Source organism: Triticum aestivum, chromosome 6D (genome assembly GCF_018294505.1).
Source record: "Triticum aestivum cultivar Chinese Spring chromosome 6D, IWGSC CS RefSeq v2.1, whole genome shotgun sequence".
NCBI lineage: Eukaryota > Viridiplantae > Streptophyta > Magnoliopsida > Poales > Poaceae > Triticum > Triticum aestivum.
The window spans coordinates 337,819,417-337,836,210 of NC_057811.1; the positions used below are offsets into that span (position 1 = coordinate 337,819,417).

Consider the following 16,794-nt stretch of genomic DNA (forward strand, 5'->3'; position numbering starts at 1 on the left):
CCCGCAACAATATCTATGTTGCAAAAAAGGTGAAGACGAAAAAAAATTAATTCTACAACACCACCATTGTTGCAAAAGTCCTACATCATCTATGTTGCAAAAAATCTTGAAGATAAAATAAAAAAATTCTAGCGAAAATAACGCTTCGGTGGTTTCGTAACAAAGTAATTGTTGCAATGCGAGTTACGCAACATCTACCTTGTTGCAATTTCAGAGGCACCTCATTTGAGATCACGCGGCTATTCATGGCTCATCCAATGACGCAGGAGGCGACGGCTGGCCGTTTTTGATAGAAAAAAGAATATTGATGTAGCGAATTACCCGGAGCAAAGAGAACTTGAAGAAAGACCGTGTATAAAGAAACGAAAGCAAAAGGGCAACACAATTCAAAGTCTGGCCCATAACCGTCTCGGCCGCGTGTCGTGCACGGGCCCGGTTACCCCGCCACGTCCTCACCGCCGGCCCCCACTCCATTTCCCCTCCCCTCACCTCTCACGGACATGGCGGAGCCACCGCCACCTCCACCCTCAACGCCCATGCCGAAGTCATCGCCGCGGGCGCGGCCGCGCCACCACCACGCGCCGCCGGGCCTCTGCGCCCTGCCCGCCTTCTCCTACAACGCCCACCGTGGCCTCGTCCTCGGGCTCACCTTCCTCGCCTACGCCCTCTACCACGCCTCCCGCAAGCCACCCAGCATCGTGAAGCGCGCGCTCTCCAAGTCGTGGCCGCCCTTCCACGACCCCGCCCTCCTCGGCGAGACCGACGTCGCGTTCCTCGCCTTCTACTCCCTCGGCATGTTCGGCGCCGGCCACCTCGGCGATCGCCTCGATCTCCGCCTCTTCCTCGCCGCCGGAATGGTCGGGAGCGGCGCCGCCGTCGCCTTTTTCGGCGCCGGGTACTTCCTCTCCCTGCACTCCCTCGTGTTCTACGTCTTCGCCCAGGCAATCGCGGGCCTGCTGCAGTCCACCGGCTGGCCCTCGGTCGTCGCCGTCGTCGGCAATTGGTTCGGCGGCCGGAGGCGCGGCCTCATAATGGGCATATGGAACGCGCACACCTCCGTCGGGAACATCAGCGGCTCGATCATCGCCGCCGCCGTGCTGCGATACGGGTGGGGCTGGTCGTTTGTGGTCCCGGGCGGGCTCATGGCGCTCGGTGGCGTCCTCGTGTTTTTCTTCCTAGCGCCTTACCCGGAGGACGTTGGCTTCGCTTCGTGGCCCCCCAAGCAGGCCAGTGGAGCGAGCACCGACGAGGAGGACAGCAGCACCAGCACGGCCGGGGAAGAGGACAGGAGGGATGCCGTAGGGATTTTGAAGGCATTTTCTATCCCGGGGGTGCTCACCTTCGCGACCTGCCTCTTCTTTGCGAAGCTGGTCGCCTACACCTTCTTGTACTGGCTCCCCTTCTACTTGACCCAAACTGGTATGCCCACCTGTTGCGACTTAGGCCCTGTTCGGATATCCACCAGATACGTGGAATTAGAGGAGTTGCAGAGCACCTAATTTCCAACTCCAGTATTTTAGCCTACAACTCCGCCGGCTCCGCGGAGCCGAGTCTGGGAGGGGAGGGACTCCGAACACTCCCTTAAGTTAAGGGGTCTGTCTAGGACACATTTAGATGTGACATAACTATATCACATCTAACCTGATGTCCACTATGTTTGTGGTCTAATTTTTTTGTCCCAGCTTTTTTTTTGTTCCTTTTTGCTGCCTTATTTGTGGGAGCTTAGATGTTACATCCTTAGAAAACATCTAGATGTGAATTAGACAAACTGTTAAGTTTAACCAGGCGCAGCCATGCACGTTATGACATTAGATTGATCTGAATTTCCATCTTCCAGCTGTGCAGGAGATTTATCGGTATGATTAATAGTGCGTCTAAAGCCTGTTATTGAATTCTGGGTTCAGAATTGACTTTGATGTAGTTGACGATGTAGTTTCAGAATTAACAGTGCATTGTTACTGAACTCTGGTTTCAGAATTCCAGAATATGTTGATATAGGTTGTTGTAGTAATTGCGACCATTGTCTTGAAGGTGCTGCAGTAATTGCCTTTGATATGCTGTAATAATGTGCATTATGGTATATCCTGTGCACAATAGACACCAAGCAAATTGTAGCAGGAACTAGTGTCATGCCAGATTATTCATGCCGTATCTTAACTCTGGCTTTGAACAGAATAATGCTAACATGAGTCACATGTTCACATTGTTGGCCTGTTTATCTGATCCAACTGTAGTATTTTGCTTTTTCAGACCAGACACAATTTACTCAAGGGTACAGTAGCTCTGGTTATGTGCACTATTTGGTAGAGGCCTGGGTTGTCCTCTTCCATCCATTACTAAAAGTACTGCATACTAATTTGTTTGACCTGTTTCTTCTAACTGCCTTCTTATATTGCTGATACCATAAAAGGCTGCAACTCTAGTAGATCTCTTATGTGCAGTTGTGGATTCTGAATTTTATATCCTTTTACGATTCTACTTATGCCCTTTTATATTTCCAGCTATTGGAGGCGAGTACATGTCGGTCACGGATGCTGGTTATCTATCAGTTTTGTTCGATGTAGGAGGAATCATTGGTGGAATTCTTGCTGGGTTCATGTCTGATCAGCTCGATGCTAGGGCCACTACTGCAGCAATGTTTATGTATCTGGCGATTCCATCTCTTTACGCCTTTCATGCATATGGCAGTACTTCAAAAGTGACAAACATTGCACTGATGATGATCAGTGGCTTGTTTGTTAATGGCCCTTATGCTCTGATAACAACTGCAGTATCTGCTGATCTGGGGACTCACAAATCTCTCAAAGGAGATTCCCGTGCGTTGGCCACTGTCACGGCAATCATAGACGGGACAGGATCGCTTGGTGCTGCCTTGGGGCCATTTGTGACGGGCTTCATCTCAAAAACTGGATGGGATTCAGTGTTCATAATGCTTATACTTTGTGCATTGATTGCCGGTGCGTGTTTATCAGGTCTTGTGAAATCAGAGATTCAGCAGATTATTCAAAACTGGAGGAATCGCTCAAGTGACACTCCGAATGGAACTGCAGGTAATGATAAAGATGCTCAGCTTGCATTTATCTTCATTATAGAGATGGCAAAATGTAGTGTCTTATTTGTTACGCTGATGTTGCCTTCCTCTTTATCTCATAGATCCTGGTGCTCAACCACTTTTAGAGGGGAGTAGTTGAGGGCGAGGCAGTTTTGGCGCAGGTGTGGTGGGAATGTGGTATACATTTTTGTAATGTTATCATAGTTGAGAAAGGCATTCAATATGTTGGTGCTGAAGATGATACCACGCAAATATGGTTGAGATAGCATCTGTTGTCTTCTCTTTGTCACAGGATAGTATAGTAATATACTATAACATCTTGTAATGTATCAATCTACCGTAGGATCCCTGTCCTTTCTCATAGATGAACATGAAAGAGTCAAATGACTTCCAAGTCTGAAGTAAGTCTGAACTCTGGCCATTTTTATGCATAGTGTTTGCACTGTATATATTTTTACTGTTAATGTTGGCTGAATACTATCTCTGGCGAACACTTTGAATCAGCATCAGTATCTCTTTTTTTGTGTGACGTCTTTGGGAGCGTTTGGTTCTCGTGCTAGCGCTTGCTTAGCCTAGCCCAGCAAGGAAGCGACGTACTCCCTCTGTCCCATAATATAAGAGCGTTTTTTACACTACACTAGTGTCAAAAACGCTCTTATATTATGGGACGGAGGGAGTATTTGGTTACTGGGCGAGCCTGCCTCTTTGCCAGTGGTTTCCAGCTTTTTTCGTGTTGGAGCGAGCGAGCAGATTTGGCTCGCCTGCGTCGGCAAGCCTAGCTTTGCCTAGCGAGGCAATCTGGTGAGGGATCCAAACGTTCCCAAATTTCTTCTGGTTTTCTTTTTCTGTTTTCTATTTATATATTTTGCGCTCTTATTTTTGAGGTAAACACATGCATTTTGTTATGAGATACAACAAGCAGCTGTTCTGAAAAAACATAAAACATTTTCTTTTCAAAACATGAACATATCTTTTTAACATATATGAGCTTTCCTTTTTCAAACATGTTTGAAGAACGTATGATTTTTTTATGTTTGCAAACTTTTTTGGGGTATTTATGAATACTTCTCGAGGCAACACAGGTATATTTTTTCTCTTGAAAATGTATTTTAATACATGTAAATTTATTTTAAACATGAGAACATATGTTCTGCAACACATTTTTTTAACAATACATGAGCATTTTAATAAGTCGATATTTCTCTTTTTACAATGGACAAACATTTTCTAGTTATTAAACTGATCATATAAGATTAGATGATGCATCATGCGTTGTTGTGGGAATCGTGTTAAAACAAATGCATTAAATTGGTGCTTAAAACAACAAAAAATAAAAATATAAGAGAGTATGTGACAAAATGATGTATAAAAAGATTAAAAAAATCTTTTGAACTTAGCACGACATCATCTATAACAAAAATGTGAAGCATGAACTATATGGGTTGGTCTTAGCGTCTAACAGATATACTATCTATGAACACACAAAGTAACGTGAAAAAATGAAGTTGCACTTGAAATGCATCTCTTGATTCCTTCTGGAAAAAATGACATGCATGACTTGATAAGGTGATATCGTTTGCAAGAATATATTAATGTTAAAAATGGTAACATATGAGTACATGTACAACTTGCTAATGTCATATAATTTCGTCCGGATGGATGGCTATTAATAGTTGAGCTGATGTGAACACCCATATGTGCAAAGAAATTTAGTAGGGGAGACTGGCTATTTAGATATAGAAAATTGATAAAATTATATATACAGATTTTCTTAAGGAGATTTTGATGTTTAAATGGGAGCGATGGGGAGTGAGGGGCACATGTGAGGAGCGCATGTGATTTCCCCTGGTTTTCTATGGGTTTTCCTTTGGGGTTCCCCCTTTTTCATGCTTGTCTTGTGTAATGCAATGCATAGCGGGAGCACATGTGTGATGTGCCGTGACGCATAGGCGGGCTCCGTCGTGAAACACATGTATGTTTTGTAACTTGCGTTGCACGGGAGTACACTATCTCGTGGGAGAGAACAGGTACATAAACACATGGAGCACACATATGTTAATTCGGGGAGTATATGTTAGTTTTCAGCGGGAGTACAAGTTGCTCCTGAAAAAAAAAACATGAAATCTATCACCAGTGGTTCTAGGTTTGAACTCTCAACGTGAGTAATACAAGGATTAAAAGCGGTTCATAATTTGAACGCTCAATTCAAGAGATATTTGAAAAAAAAACAGATCCAACTACAGAACACGTATATGCAAACCACACATCCCTCTTGCAAAAAGACCGCTCCAAAACTCTGATGGAGAGATTGAAAATAACCTTTGCAAGGAATACCCTTCATTTAGTGATTTTGTATTTTAATCACAGTTTTAAATAGGAGAATCCTGCTCAAACAACTATAATGTGGCTATATCCCATTATTTTGTAACTTTACCAAACAATTTTACATAAATACCATTTAGCAGCTCCCTGCTCAAACAGATATAGTGGGACTATAGCTGGTTATTTAAACTTTAATTTAAATAAAAAAAATATCTCTATGAATGGGCCGCATCAAATACCAGCCCATATATAAGTTGGTTCTTTGCTGGCTACAAAGGGTAATACTGTTTGATGCTCCTTGCGTCAAGTAGTTGAGCAATCGCATCCAAGGAGCAAAATGAGCGAGCAAATGTACTGGTCCAATTAGCTAGTTACTGGTATCGGCTAGTTACTGGTATCGACAGGTCCCGATTTTGGGAATGTTGTAGATCTGGCCTTTTCAGTTTTAGGGAGCTTCTAGAAAGTTTTTGCCGGTTTCTCCATTTTGTGTTCTTTTTTCCATTGGATTTAAGCAGGGTTTTGGTTTTATTTTTTCCAAAAAAATTACAAAATGTTCACGGTTTAATTTTTTTCAAAATGTGCATGTTTAACATTTCCAAAAATATTCATGTCTATTAAAACTTTTTCACAATTTATAAAATGTTTTCAATTTTTATAAAATGCTCATAATTTTTTTAAGTATTATCATATTTTTTAAAACACTTCTAAAAAGTAAACAAGTATTCGTTTTTTCTAAAATAAAAATAAATAACCGACCAAAAACTAGTTTTTTTATAAGAACACCAAAAACTAGTAATAAAATCAAAGGAATCACTCCCTACAATGTTAAGTTCTTAATGGGACCGTCTGCCATGAGCGCTCCCTGTGTGAAAGGTTGACTACTTGCTGCACAATGCATCAAAAGGGAGCAACTAATCAGCGGCCATGTGCCCCATGGGTGGGCTTCCCCGGGGAAGCCAGGGGTGGTGGAGGGGGTGGGGCGCTTTGGCAGTTAAACACCGTGTTGCAAGGGCTCGATTAGCATGCTTGCATAACTGCTGGTTGTTTCCTTTTGTTTTAATATTTATTTCATCGATTTTGCTTGGTTTTTCCTTCTTTGTACACAATGTATAGCTGTATTCTTCTGGCTACAAAAAATATACTCCAAAGTGCATGAGCGTGTGTCTACGTGAACACGAAATACATGTTGCATCTAACGGAGAGTCCAGATGTGTTTCGCTGCGAAGCACAGACATGCTCCTTAGAAAAGAATATGTGTGCTCCGATATGTGCTTTCCCCGCGAAGCACTGGTGTGCTCCATAGGGAAGCACATGTGTGCTATGCGGGAGCACAAGTGCACTGCGTGCGGACCATGGGTAGACTACGCGGAAAAGCATAGTTGTGTTTCGCCATGAAGCACATGTGCACTACGCGGGAGCAATACTGTACTACACGGAGAACACAAAGTGCACTACACGTAAAGTGCAAATGTACCCTACACATGGAGAATACAACTGCACTACCACTCGGAGCACAAGTTTAATATGCGGAGAAGCACAAACTATGGTAGGGAGCACAAGTTTCGTTAATAGAAGTTTGTCAAAATCAATTAACATATTTAATTTTGAAGGCATCGACGCGATGAGTGCAGCAATGGAAACAGTTCATGGTTCACGAGATATCTTGATTTGAAAATTGAATCTCACAAAAAAATGTAGAACCATCTCCTATCCTTTTGATGAAAAACCCGCCAAAGCTCTTTGAGAGCGAAATTTGGCACACATGACACCACGAGGGAAGTGGAAGAGAAATCTTGGTAAAGAATACACCTCGACTAGAGATTTCGAAGCTCCTAGTACAAGGCACATGCAAGAGACCTCGCCAAGACCCTCCTGAAAAACGCCAATCAAAAAGTTTTTTGTGCGTTTATCGAGGCGGGTAAAGCCTATGCCTCCTTTGTGATAGGAATATTGTAGAGGGATAGGAAACCATGAAGTGAGATTACATGTATTTCAAATTTTATATGGAAAGGGATGTCATTCCATTTATATAAGAGGATTTCTTTCCACTGGGCCTACTTCATTTAAAATACAAATGGTTCTATCTCTATTCCTACAAATCAATGGGCTGCTTTCCTATCCTTGAGTACAAAGGAGGCCTAAAAAAACTGAAATGGAAAATTTGGGCTAGCAGTGTAAGGACCAAGTAATCGTAGGCTTACAGGCTTGTTGCCTATCGGCATGGCTGCAGCATGTAATGACGCCAACCGCAACATTCAGAAATCATGATCCATGCTGAGGTACAGGCGTCGTTAGCGTGATAGCCAGATCGCATGATCTAGCAACAGAACTGTGGTGATCTCAGGACATAAATGCTCGGCTCCAATCTTGGTGCTCTTTGGTATGTAAGTTGATGTTAGCGCTAGATGGACGATCCATTGAAGCTTTCCAAATTCTAACCAGTAAACAGATGTATGGCACTTACATGATATGGATAGGCTTTCATTGGTGCTATATGAGTGGCGTAGAGTGTTTTGATTCTGATATTAGATGAAACTGTTGATAGGGAAATATTGAAGTGAATTATGGACGGGCGGTGTCCCCTGTGCGGTGTGATCGAAGATACCAACCACATTTTCTTCAAGTGTAGCTTGGCATAGCTCCTATGGGGCTCCATTCGCGATACCACTAAGTGCAATTGGGCACCCAATTCATTTGGAGCCTTCCATATCTTAGTTGCAAGGCTTTCTGGGCGCCCCCTAAGAATTACTTGGTTTGTCTTTGCGGCAATGGCTTGGGCCTTATGGCATGCTCGTAATAAAGCTATAATTGAAGGAAAATTCATTAAACACCTAGCTGATATCATCTATAAAATGATCATTTTTATGCAGCTATGGAAACCACTGAACAAGACGGAGGACGCTTCCACCATTGCAGTACTACTGGAGAAGCTCCGAGCGCTCGCCTCCCAGCTACGGCAGCACAGGACCCATGATGATCAACAGGGCGGCCGAGGGCCTCAGCCGTCAGGTTTCGCGTCGCCTCGCTTCGCTCCCGCTAGGCGGAGCCCACTAGTTATTTGGCCTGGTGCATCGGCCCTTTGGGTCTGTATCGAACCTTTTTCTTTTCCTGTTTCCTTTTGGTGAACTCCTTTGAACCTGGGTATGTACTTGTAAGGGCTTCAGCTTGCTAAAGCCGGGCAACATGCCTCCTCTCTAAAAAAAGACTTTCGGTTTGTCGGTGCACTTGCTCATGCACTTGCTGACCTAAGTATGCAGTATCAGAATTGTACAATTTCTTCTTAGGAGATGGCAGAGCCATTTCGCTATATTATTGGCATGTTTGTGCGCATCTGTAAGAAAAGGCTAGTTCATGCCACAACTACGAGCAACTCTAGCAGACCCCACAAAAAGCCTCGACCCGCAAAATAACCATCAAAATGCGGGTCGGCGCGGAAAATCCCGCTCGAACAGACCCCACATACACGTCCGACCCGTAAATTTTTTTGCGGGGCGCGGCAAAAGATCTCCCCCGACCTCTAGATTCACAGGGTGGGAGGACGACCCGAGCTCGGCCCCTATCCACAGCGAGATTTGGCGAGAGGGACATTTCCGCATGGCCGTTCCCGTTCCCCCACCTTCCACCACCATTGCCCCCGCCACCTCCCGCTCCGGTGCATCTTCCCCGGCAGTCCTTCGCCACCATGGATGACACCTTGCTGTCCCCTGTCACCGTCGAGGTCGCGCACGCTCAATCCCCTCGGGCGGATCTCGTTGCCGGCCATGTTGGCCCCGCCGTCGCCCAAGGCACCACTGCGCCTTTCCGCAAGCGGCAGGGCAACGTGGTCGTGCAGGGCGGGAATCCGGCTGCCCCCACCGGGAAGGCCCGCGCTCCAGGCGCCAATGCCGCTGCGCGATCCCGACCGGCAGCGGAGAAGGTCGGCAAGGCCTCCAGCGTAAAGCGGAAGAGGATTTCGGCTACAAAGAAGCCGGCTCCTTCATCCACTCCCTCCGCCCCGGAAAGAGGTTCCCCGGCGATGCCGCTCAACGGTGCTGCTCCCACCACAAGCGAGGTGTTCGACGAAATGGCCGGAAGGTATGCCTCTTCGGTCATGGAAATTTTCTTTGCTTTGGCAATAGCTCGTGACTTGTTGTCGTTCACTATAGCGGTGGTTCGAACAATGCAACTGTCGAGTTCGTGAACATGTTGGACACCAACGTTGTTGACATCGATCAAGCCCCGTTCGCCGCATTTGATTACAATGAAATGGAGGGCGGCGTGGATGATCATGGGGGTGAAGAAGAAGTGGAGGAGATCGATGAGGGGGCGTATGAGCTTTTATTTGCGCGTGAACTTTGTTTTATTGTTTGAATTTGAACTTATTTGTCGGAACCGATGTCAAATTCGATAATTGGGCGTCTTCAGTTTGCGGGTCGACGCGGCGGTGCCCAAGCAGACCCCGCGTAGCCGACCCGTAAAAAAACATATTCACCCGCACCGGCCTGCATATACACTTTTCCGCGAACTGCAAAAGACTTATGCGGGTTGAGATTTTGCGGGGTCTGCTAGAGATGCTCTAAATGGGTACTAATGCTTGTTCAGCATGTGGACTATAATTAACACCATGGAAAAGGCACAGTTTACACTGCAGCAAAACATGCATCTCGCCTTCTATAATCAAACATCAATTAGCAACTTTTTTTTGAGATAAATCAATTAGCAACTATAGGAGGTGCAGCGCTAAGCAGGCTATTTGCAGAAGACCCCAAACTTTTGGTGACATGTTACTAAGAAAAGGTTATCATTGTCCAAATTTGTGAAGTTGTATTAATATATCTTAAATCCATTGCAACGTTCTACAAGGCACACGTTTTTTCTTTTGAGGCAACAAGGCACATGAATTCATATTGGCCGCTCATTGCCTTTTTTTTTAGCTGAAAGGCCGATTTTATTCATCAAAGACCACAAATTGAGGGATACAAGTTTCATCATGGGGCTGGCCGAGCCACACATGACATCCTACAGCGAGATTTAAGGAAAATCTAGCTAAATTATCTGCCTCATAATTATTCGCACGTCCCTCAAATATGAAATTACAATGAAAGGAGGTTGCTCCAGACTTGATCTCGCTCACTATTGCTGCATAACGTCCCATAGTACCGTTGTTGATATCTTGAATCACTTTTTTGGAATCAGAAGCTACGACAAACGTTCTGATATGAAGATCTTCAGCTAGGCATAGAGCTTCTCGACATGCAATGGCTTCCATTGTCGCAGGGTCATCCACCCCTGCTATGATCAGCGCTGAACTGCCCAAAAACTCTCCATTGCTATCGCGACAGATTGCGACTGCAGAGCCTATCCGGCCAACTCTGATTCCTGCATCCACGTTAATTTTCGCCTGCTGGGGGGGTGCTTTAGGTCGCTTCCTTCCCTGAACGTTTGACCCCGCCGAGCCAGAAACATGAGCAGCTGGCCAACCGGGATTTAGAACCTGGAGCCTCAATGAACCTTTGAACGAAGGCATGTGTAGAATGTGGACTTTGGAAAATTCCCCCGTGGATGGCTTTCCTTCGTGACGACCAAATAGCCCACAAAGTAACACCAAGTTTGACAAACAATGCATGAGATAATACCTCCAACTGAGTAAAAAGCCAATGCTTGGCACTCGGCTCAGATGTCGCCACTAGGCTTTGTGCTAGCTCCTCATCTACAAGGGCCCAAATGCATCTGGAGGTCGTACACTCGAGTAAAGAGTGGCGCCAAGAATCCGGAGCTCCACAGATACCGCACGAGTTAGAATTAGACATGTGGCGATGTGCCCTTACATCCTCCGTCGGCAACGACTGCTTCGCAAGTCTCCATAGGAACATTCGAATTTTGCCCGGCACCTCTGTCTTCCACAATCCTTTCCATGCCCTCTCGTCTCTGCTTTCAGCAGAAGATCCTGTTGTGCCATACAGCCAAGCTTCCCTTCTCTGTCGAGTTGCAACCAACATGTTATATGCCGATTTTACTGAAAAAGACCCATTCTTCTCATGGTTCCAGCACCAAAAATCTGCCACGTTTCGAGTGCATAAAGGGATCCCGAGAATGACAGGAACATCTATATTCAGGAAAACCTCACGAACGCGCTGAACATTCCAGGTGGCAGTCGTTGGATCAATAAGTTCAGACACTAAAGCTGGTCGGTCCTGTAGCAAACAACCATATGGGCGCGACATCTCTGTTCTTGGGAGCCAATTCTCTGTCCATACATTGGTGGTGAGACCATTCCCAATCCTCTTGATTAAACCTTGTTTGAGGGTGTCCCGTCCTTCAGTTACTGCTCGCCATATCTGGCTTGGGTGGTTGCCGAGTATTGCATCTAAAATGGAGGTGCTTGGGTAGTAGATGCTCTTCAATATCCTCGCACTGAAAGAATCAGGGTTCTGCAACAGACGCCAAGCTTGCCTCGCTAGCATGGCTAGATTGAACAACTCAAAGTCCTTGAAGCCTAAGCCCCCCATGTACTTTGGTTGTGTCATGTCTCTCCAGGACACCCAGTGTGGTTTCCGCCGCCCTTCTTTGCTACCCCACCAAAACTTCCTGATAAGCTTGTTTAGGTGCTCACAGAGCCCTCGAGGAAGTCTGAAGCATGACATGGAATAAACCGGAACTGCTTGAGCTACTGATTTGACAAGGACTTCTTTCCCCGCTCTCGACATGGTGCTTTCAATCCAACCTTGTATCTTGCTCCACAGTCGATCTTTGAGGTATTTGAAAGCCCCATTCTTCGAACTCCCTATGTCGGAAGGCATACCTAGGTACTTCTCATTCAAAGTTTCAATTGGCACATTAAGAATACCTTTGATATCATTGCGGACATTATCTGGAACACCCTTGCTGAAAAAGATAGATGATTTATTGTAGTTGATTCGCTGACTAGTAGCTTAACAGTATATGTCCAAGACTTGGAGCACCTCGGTAGCACCAACACTATTCGCCTTAAAGAACAGCAGGCTGTCATCTGCAAATAAAAGATGGTTTACCTGCGGCGCTGAAGGTGCCACCTGTAGACCACCCAAGTTTGATGACTCACTTTTTGATTTTAAGAGGCATGAAAGGCCCTCTGCTGCCAACAAGAACAGGTATGGAGATATCGGGTCCCCCTGACGGATCCCTCTTGATGGTGTAAATTCTTCCAACTTCCGTCCATTGAACAATACTGAAAAATTGACAGAGCTAACCAGGCCCATCACAATGTTAACCCATCTCTCTATGAATCCCAACTTCAGCATAATAGCTTGGAGGTATTCCCATTCCACCCTATCGTATGCTTTCATCATGTCAAGTTTCAAAGCACAAGATTGATTTTTCTTTGCCCTGTTTCGCTTCATGAAATGCGGACACTCATAAGCAGTTATGATATTGTCAGTGATTAGCCTTCCTGGGACAAAGGCTGATTGCTCCTCAGATATTATCTCTGGTAGAATTTCCTTCAGGCGGTTGGATATAACCTTCGATGCAATCTTGTACAACACATTACATAGACTAATGGGTCGAAACTGTGATAGGAGAGTCGGGTTTTTTACCTTTGGGATTAAAACCAAGATAGTTTCATTAATGCAGTTGGCTGACTCTGTCCCATCCACAATTCTCAGGACCACCTTAGTAACATCATCTCCACATATCCCAATGGCGTTGAAAAAAGTGTGCTGGAAAGCCGTCTGGGCCCGGGGCCTTGATGGGGAACATCTGAAACAAAGCTTTCTTGACTTCAGCTTGGGTGTAGGAGGCGTTAAGTGTTTCATTCATTGCTGTCGTTACCTTACATGGGACAGTATCTAGAACCTCGTTCATATCATGCACGCCTTCGGAAGTATAAAGATTTTTATAAAAAGTTGTGGCCATCGACTCCATCTCTGCCATGTCATCCGTCATTTGACCATTATCTTTCTGCAAAGACTTAATCTGATTTTTCCTCCGGTCTCCGACTTGCACGCAAGTGAAAGAAGTACGTGTTTTTGTCGCCATGCTTGAGCCATTCTATGCGTGCACGTTGTCGCCACAACATCTCTTCACGGTAATAGAGCTCAATCAGACGATCAGAAACCTTAATCTCAGCATGTGACGGTCCCGTGCGGCCTGGGATCACCCGCCATTCCTGTAGATGCTTTTTTAATTGGCTTATTTCACGTCGAACATTTCCAAAGTGCTCTCTGTCCCACGCTGACAAATCTGTCCCCAGTTGGTTTAACTTTGCATGCACTGATTCCACTGATTCTCCTGCCGCTTCTTTCCACTTTGTGTCCACCAATTCAACATGCGTTGGGTCCCTCTCCCATGCAACCTCGTATCTAAATTTCTTTGGACGCCTGTTGCATGCAATCACGTCCTGTAATGAGAGGAGCAAGGGTACGTGGTCTGAAGTGGCCGCTGTTTTGTGAACAAGCTCGGCCGTGGGGTAAGCCAATGTCCATGCCGCATTAACCACGCATCTATCCAGGCGGACTCTAGTGTATGTGCCACCTGTGACCTTTTTTCGAACGTCCAGTTTGTACCTTTATATCCCATGTCCGAGAGCCCACATGTATCTAGTGCCTCCCGAAACGCGTCCATTTGGGCTTGGCTACGGTTTCCCACTCCGTCGTGCTCATGAGCTTGAAGGACCTCGTTGAAATCACCAATCACAGCCCATGGACTGTTGCCTGACCCTGCAATACCTCTCAATATATTCCAGGTCTTGTACCTTTCAGAGACTTGGGCTTCTCCATATATAAAAGTGAGTCTAGTTTGAGACTCCATTAGATCATCTACCTGGACATCAATATGATACTGGGAGTAGCCAACAACTTCAACCTTTATTGAATCATTCCAAAAAATTTCAAGACCACCACTTCTACCAGAACTACTAACAGTAAAACTCTTATTATAGCCTAAAGTGCTAGCTAAACTCTCAACACGAGAACCCTCTATTTGAGTTTCTAAGATGCAGAGAATAGAGGGGGCATATAGCTTCGACATGTCTCGAAGCTCTCTCACCATCGCGAGGTTGCCGGCCCCACGACAGTTCCATACAAGGCAACTCATTGCACTAGGCGCGACCCCTAGCCGAGGCCCGCCAATTGCGCATTAGGGGTTTTGTTTGTCGTAGTGTTCTTCGCACCTTTGTCAGCTATCACCAAAGAGTTCCTACTTCTTTTCGGATCTTGTTTTGGAGGTGGGCTGAGAGGCACCACAGCTGGGGGTAGTGCAAGCATATGTTTTCCTTCATCTTGGAGTGGTAGCTGTGGTTGGCCTGTGGCAGTGGCTGCACCTCTTTTCTTGTTATTTTCTGCACCAACCATAGTTGCATCTGGTGAGGGATCCCCAGCATCGTGCTCATCAGAGAAATACTGGAAGGAGCTCCTTCCTGACCCGCGCCCTGATCGTCCTCTTCCTCTTCTGCCCTGTGTGCCTCTTCCTTCTCCCGGGCCTTGCCCCGCACCTCTGAACCACGTCGCCCGCAGGTCCTTGAAAACCAGAGCTTTAGGAGGGTGAACGTCGTCGCCACACTCTTTGAATAGGTGTCCCAAGCGCCCGCATACGGTGCACCAGCCCGGCAGCCTCTCGAATTTTATCCTGAATATTTCTATCCTTTTCTTCACAACAAGCGAAACTGCATTCTTGAGGGGTTGCGTGACATTGATTTTCACTCTGACCCGGTAAAAGTTTCCTTCAAAATCTGCAGACTTTGGTTCAGCATATATGTATTCCCCAACAGTGGCTGATAGAGCTTTGATCTTGCCGAAGAAACCATCTGGCAAGTCATGGATCTGCATCCATATATCAATTTTGTCAAGAGGAATCGATGAGGGCCTTGTGAACCCGTCATAGTGAGCCAAAACAACAGCCTTCCCCTTGAACTGCCATGGACCCTCTTGCATAACTCGCTCCCAATCTCCTAGACACGAGAATTTCAGTGTGTAGAGGTTTTCTTCGAGCGGGCGAATCTGTACCTCCTGCGCTAGGTCCCAAGCAGCCCTCATGGTCCTAAAGAACCAGTATTGGCTATAGGGTTTGGTTGTGTGTACCCTGGCCACAGCCATCCATCTGGTCTCCTCCTCTGGCAGCTCGCTATCCTCCACGATCACGTCCTAAAGATCTCCTTCCTTAAGCCCTAGTTCTTCCATCATCGCTTCTAGCTTGGTCATGGACAACCCAGAGCCCGAAGCTTCTTCCATTAGATCTCTCGCCCGAGAAGACAGTCCGCGGGCAGTGGTTCCCTAGCTTCCAGTGACTCCCGCGCGAAAGCCAGCGGTCCAAGACCCCAGCGATCACCGACGGAGAGGCGAGAGAAGGGATGTATCGATCTCTACAGTGGTGACTTCCGTCACCGCCGAGAGGATGTGAAACCCTAACGAGAGGGGAGATATGTGCTGAGACCTACATGACAGGATGGGTCACCTGCTCATTGCCGAGGAAACGCATAGAGCCGAGCGCACATGGGCCGGCCGTGTGGTCTTATCCACGCTGTTTTTGTGTGTTCGATTTGTGGGGTTTGCATTTTCGTTTTACTTCCTGGATTTGTATTTTCTCCCAACTTTTCATTTTCTTATTTCATATGTAAAGTAAAAGTTCTTGTGTGGATAAGATTTTTTTTCCCAAAATATAGTATGGACATTTTTTTGAAAATGCATTGTGAACATTTTTAAATACTTATACAATTTTACAAATGTCAACGCATTTCTAAAAATAATAAAAAAATAGCATGTAATTTTAAGAAACATTCCCACACTTTAAAAAATAGTCATCTAATTATAAAAGAGATGTTCTTTTTTTCTTTCGAAAAACAAAAAGGACGAAAAATCATATAGAGAATCCGAAACAAATCACTTGAAAACCTAGAGAAGGCGCACTCAGCAACGAACAGAGACCAAAACATTGACTGGACCGGTCAGTGAGAATCTTATTCCTTTTTTAGGGTAACTAGGGATTTATTCAAGGTTCAAATCAAGAGGGATACAATTAACATCCGGTAAAACCCCTAGCCACAGATGGAGGCCCACTGCAAAAGACGCAGCTCCTTTGGCTAAAGAGTGGGCTTCAAAATTATTATCTCTATGCTCAAAGCAAAAAACAACCTTAGAAAATTACAATGTACTAAACTATATGTCCTTAAGTGATGACACACAAGTATAGGGGATCTATCGTAGTCCTTTTGATAAGTAAGAGTGTCGAACCCAACAAGGAGCAGAAGGAAATGATAAGCGGTTTTTAGCAAAGTATTCTCTGCAAGCACTGAAATTATCGGTAACAATTAGTTTTGTGATAAGGTAATTTGTAACGGGTAACAAGTAACAAGTGTAAATAAAGTGCAGCAAGATGGCCCAATCCTTTTTGTAGCAAAGGACAAGCCAGGACAAACTCTTATATAGAGAAAAGCGCTCCTGAGGACACATGGGAATTGTCGTCAAGCT

General features: G+C 45.4%; 1 protein-coding gene across 1 annotated transcript; it reads left to right on the forward strand.

Moving 5' to 3' along the window:
- The first annotated feature begins 404 nt into the window (after nt 1–404).
- On the forward strand, nt 405–3,534 carry LOC123141591 (putative glycerol-3-phosphate transporter 4). The gene is made up of 3 exons (XM_044560693.1): nt 405–1,419; nt 2,502–3,050; nt 3,154–3,534. The coding sequence occupies exons 1-3, from the start codon at nt 501–503 to the stop codon at nt 3,189–3,191; spliced, it is 1,506 nt and encodes a 501-aa protein (XP_044416628.1). The 5' UTR covers nt 405–500; the 3' UTR covers nt 3,192–3,534.
- The last annotated feature ends 13,260 nt before the right edge of the window (nt 3,535–16,794 follow it).

What these genes read in the sequence shown, in the direction of transcription:
- LOC123141591 (XM_044560693.1), top strand. Translation starts at nt 501, where the DNA reads ATGGCGGAGCCACCGCCACCTCCACCCTCAACGCCCATGCCGAAGTCA. An exon ending in CTTCTACTTGACCCAAACTG is followed by an intron (nt 1,420 to 2,501) that starts GTATGCCCACCT and finishes TTATATTTCCAG; the next exon opens with CTATTGGAGGCGAGTACATG. An exon ending in CACTCCGAATGGAACTGCAG is followed by an intron (nt 3,051 to 3,153) that starts GTAATGATAAAG and finishes TTTATCTCATAG; the next exon opens with ATCCTGGTGCTCAACCACTT.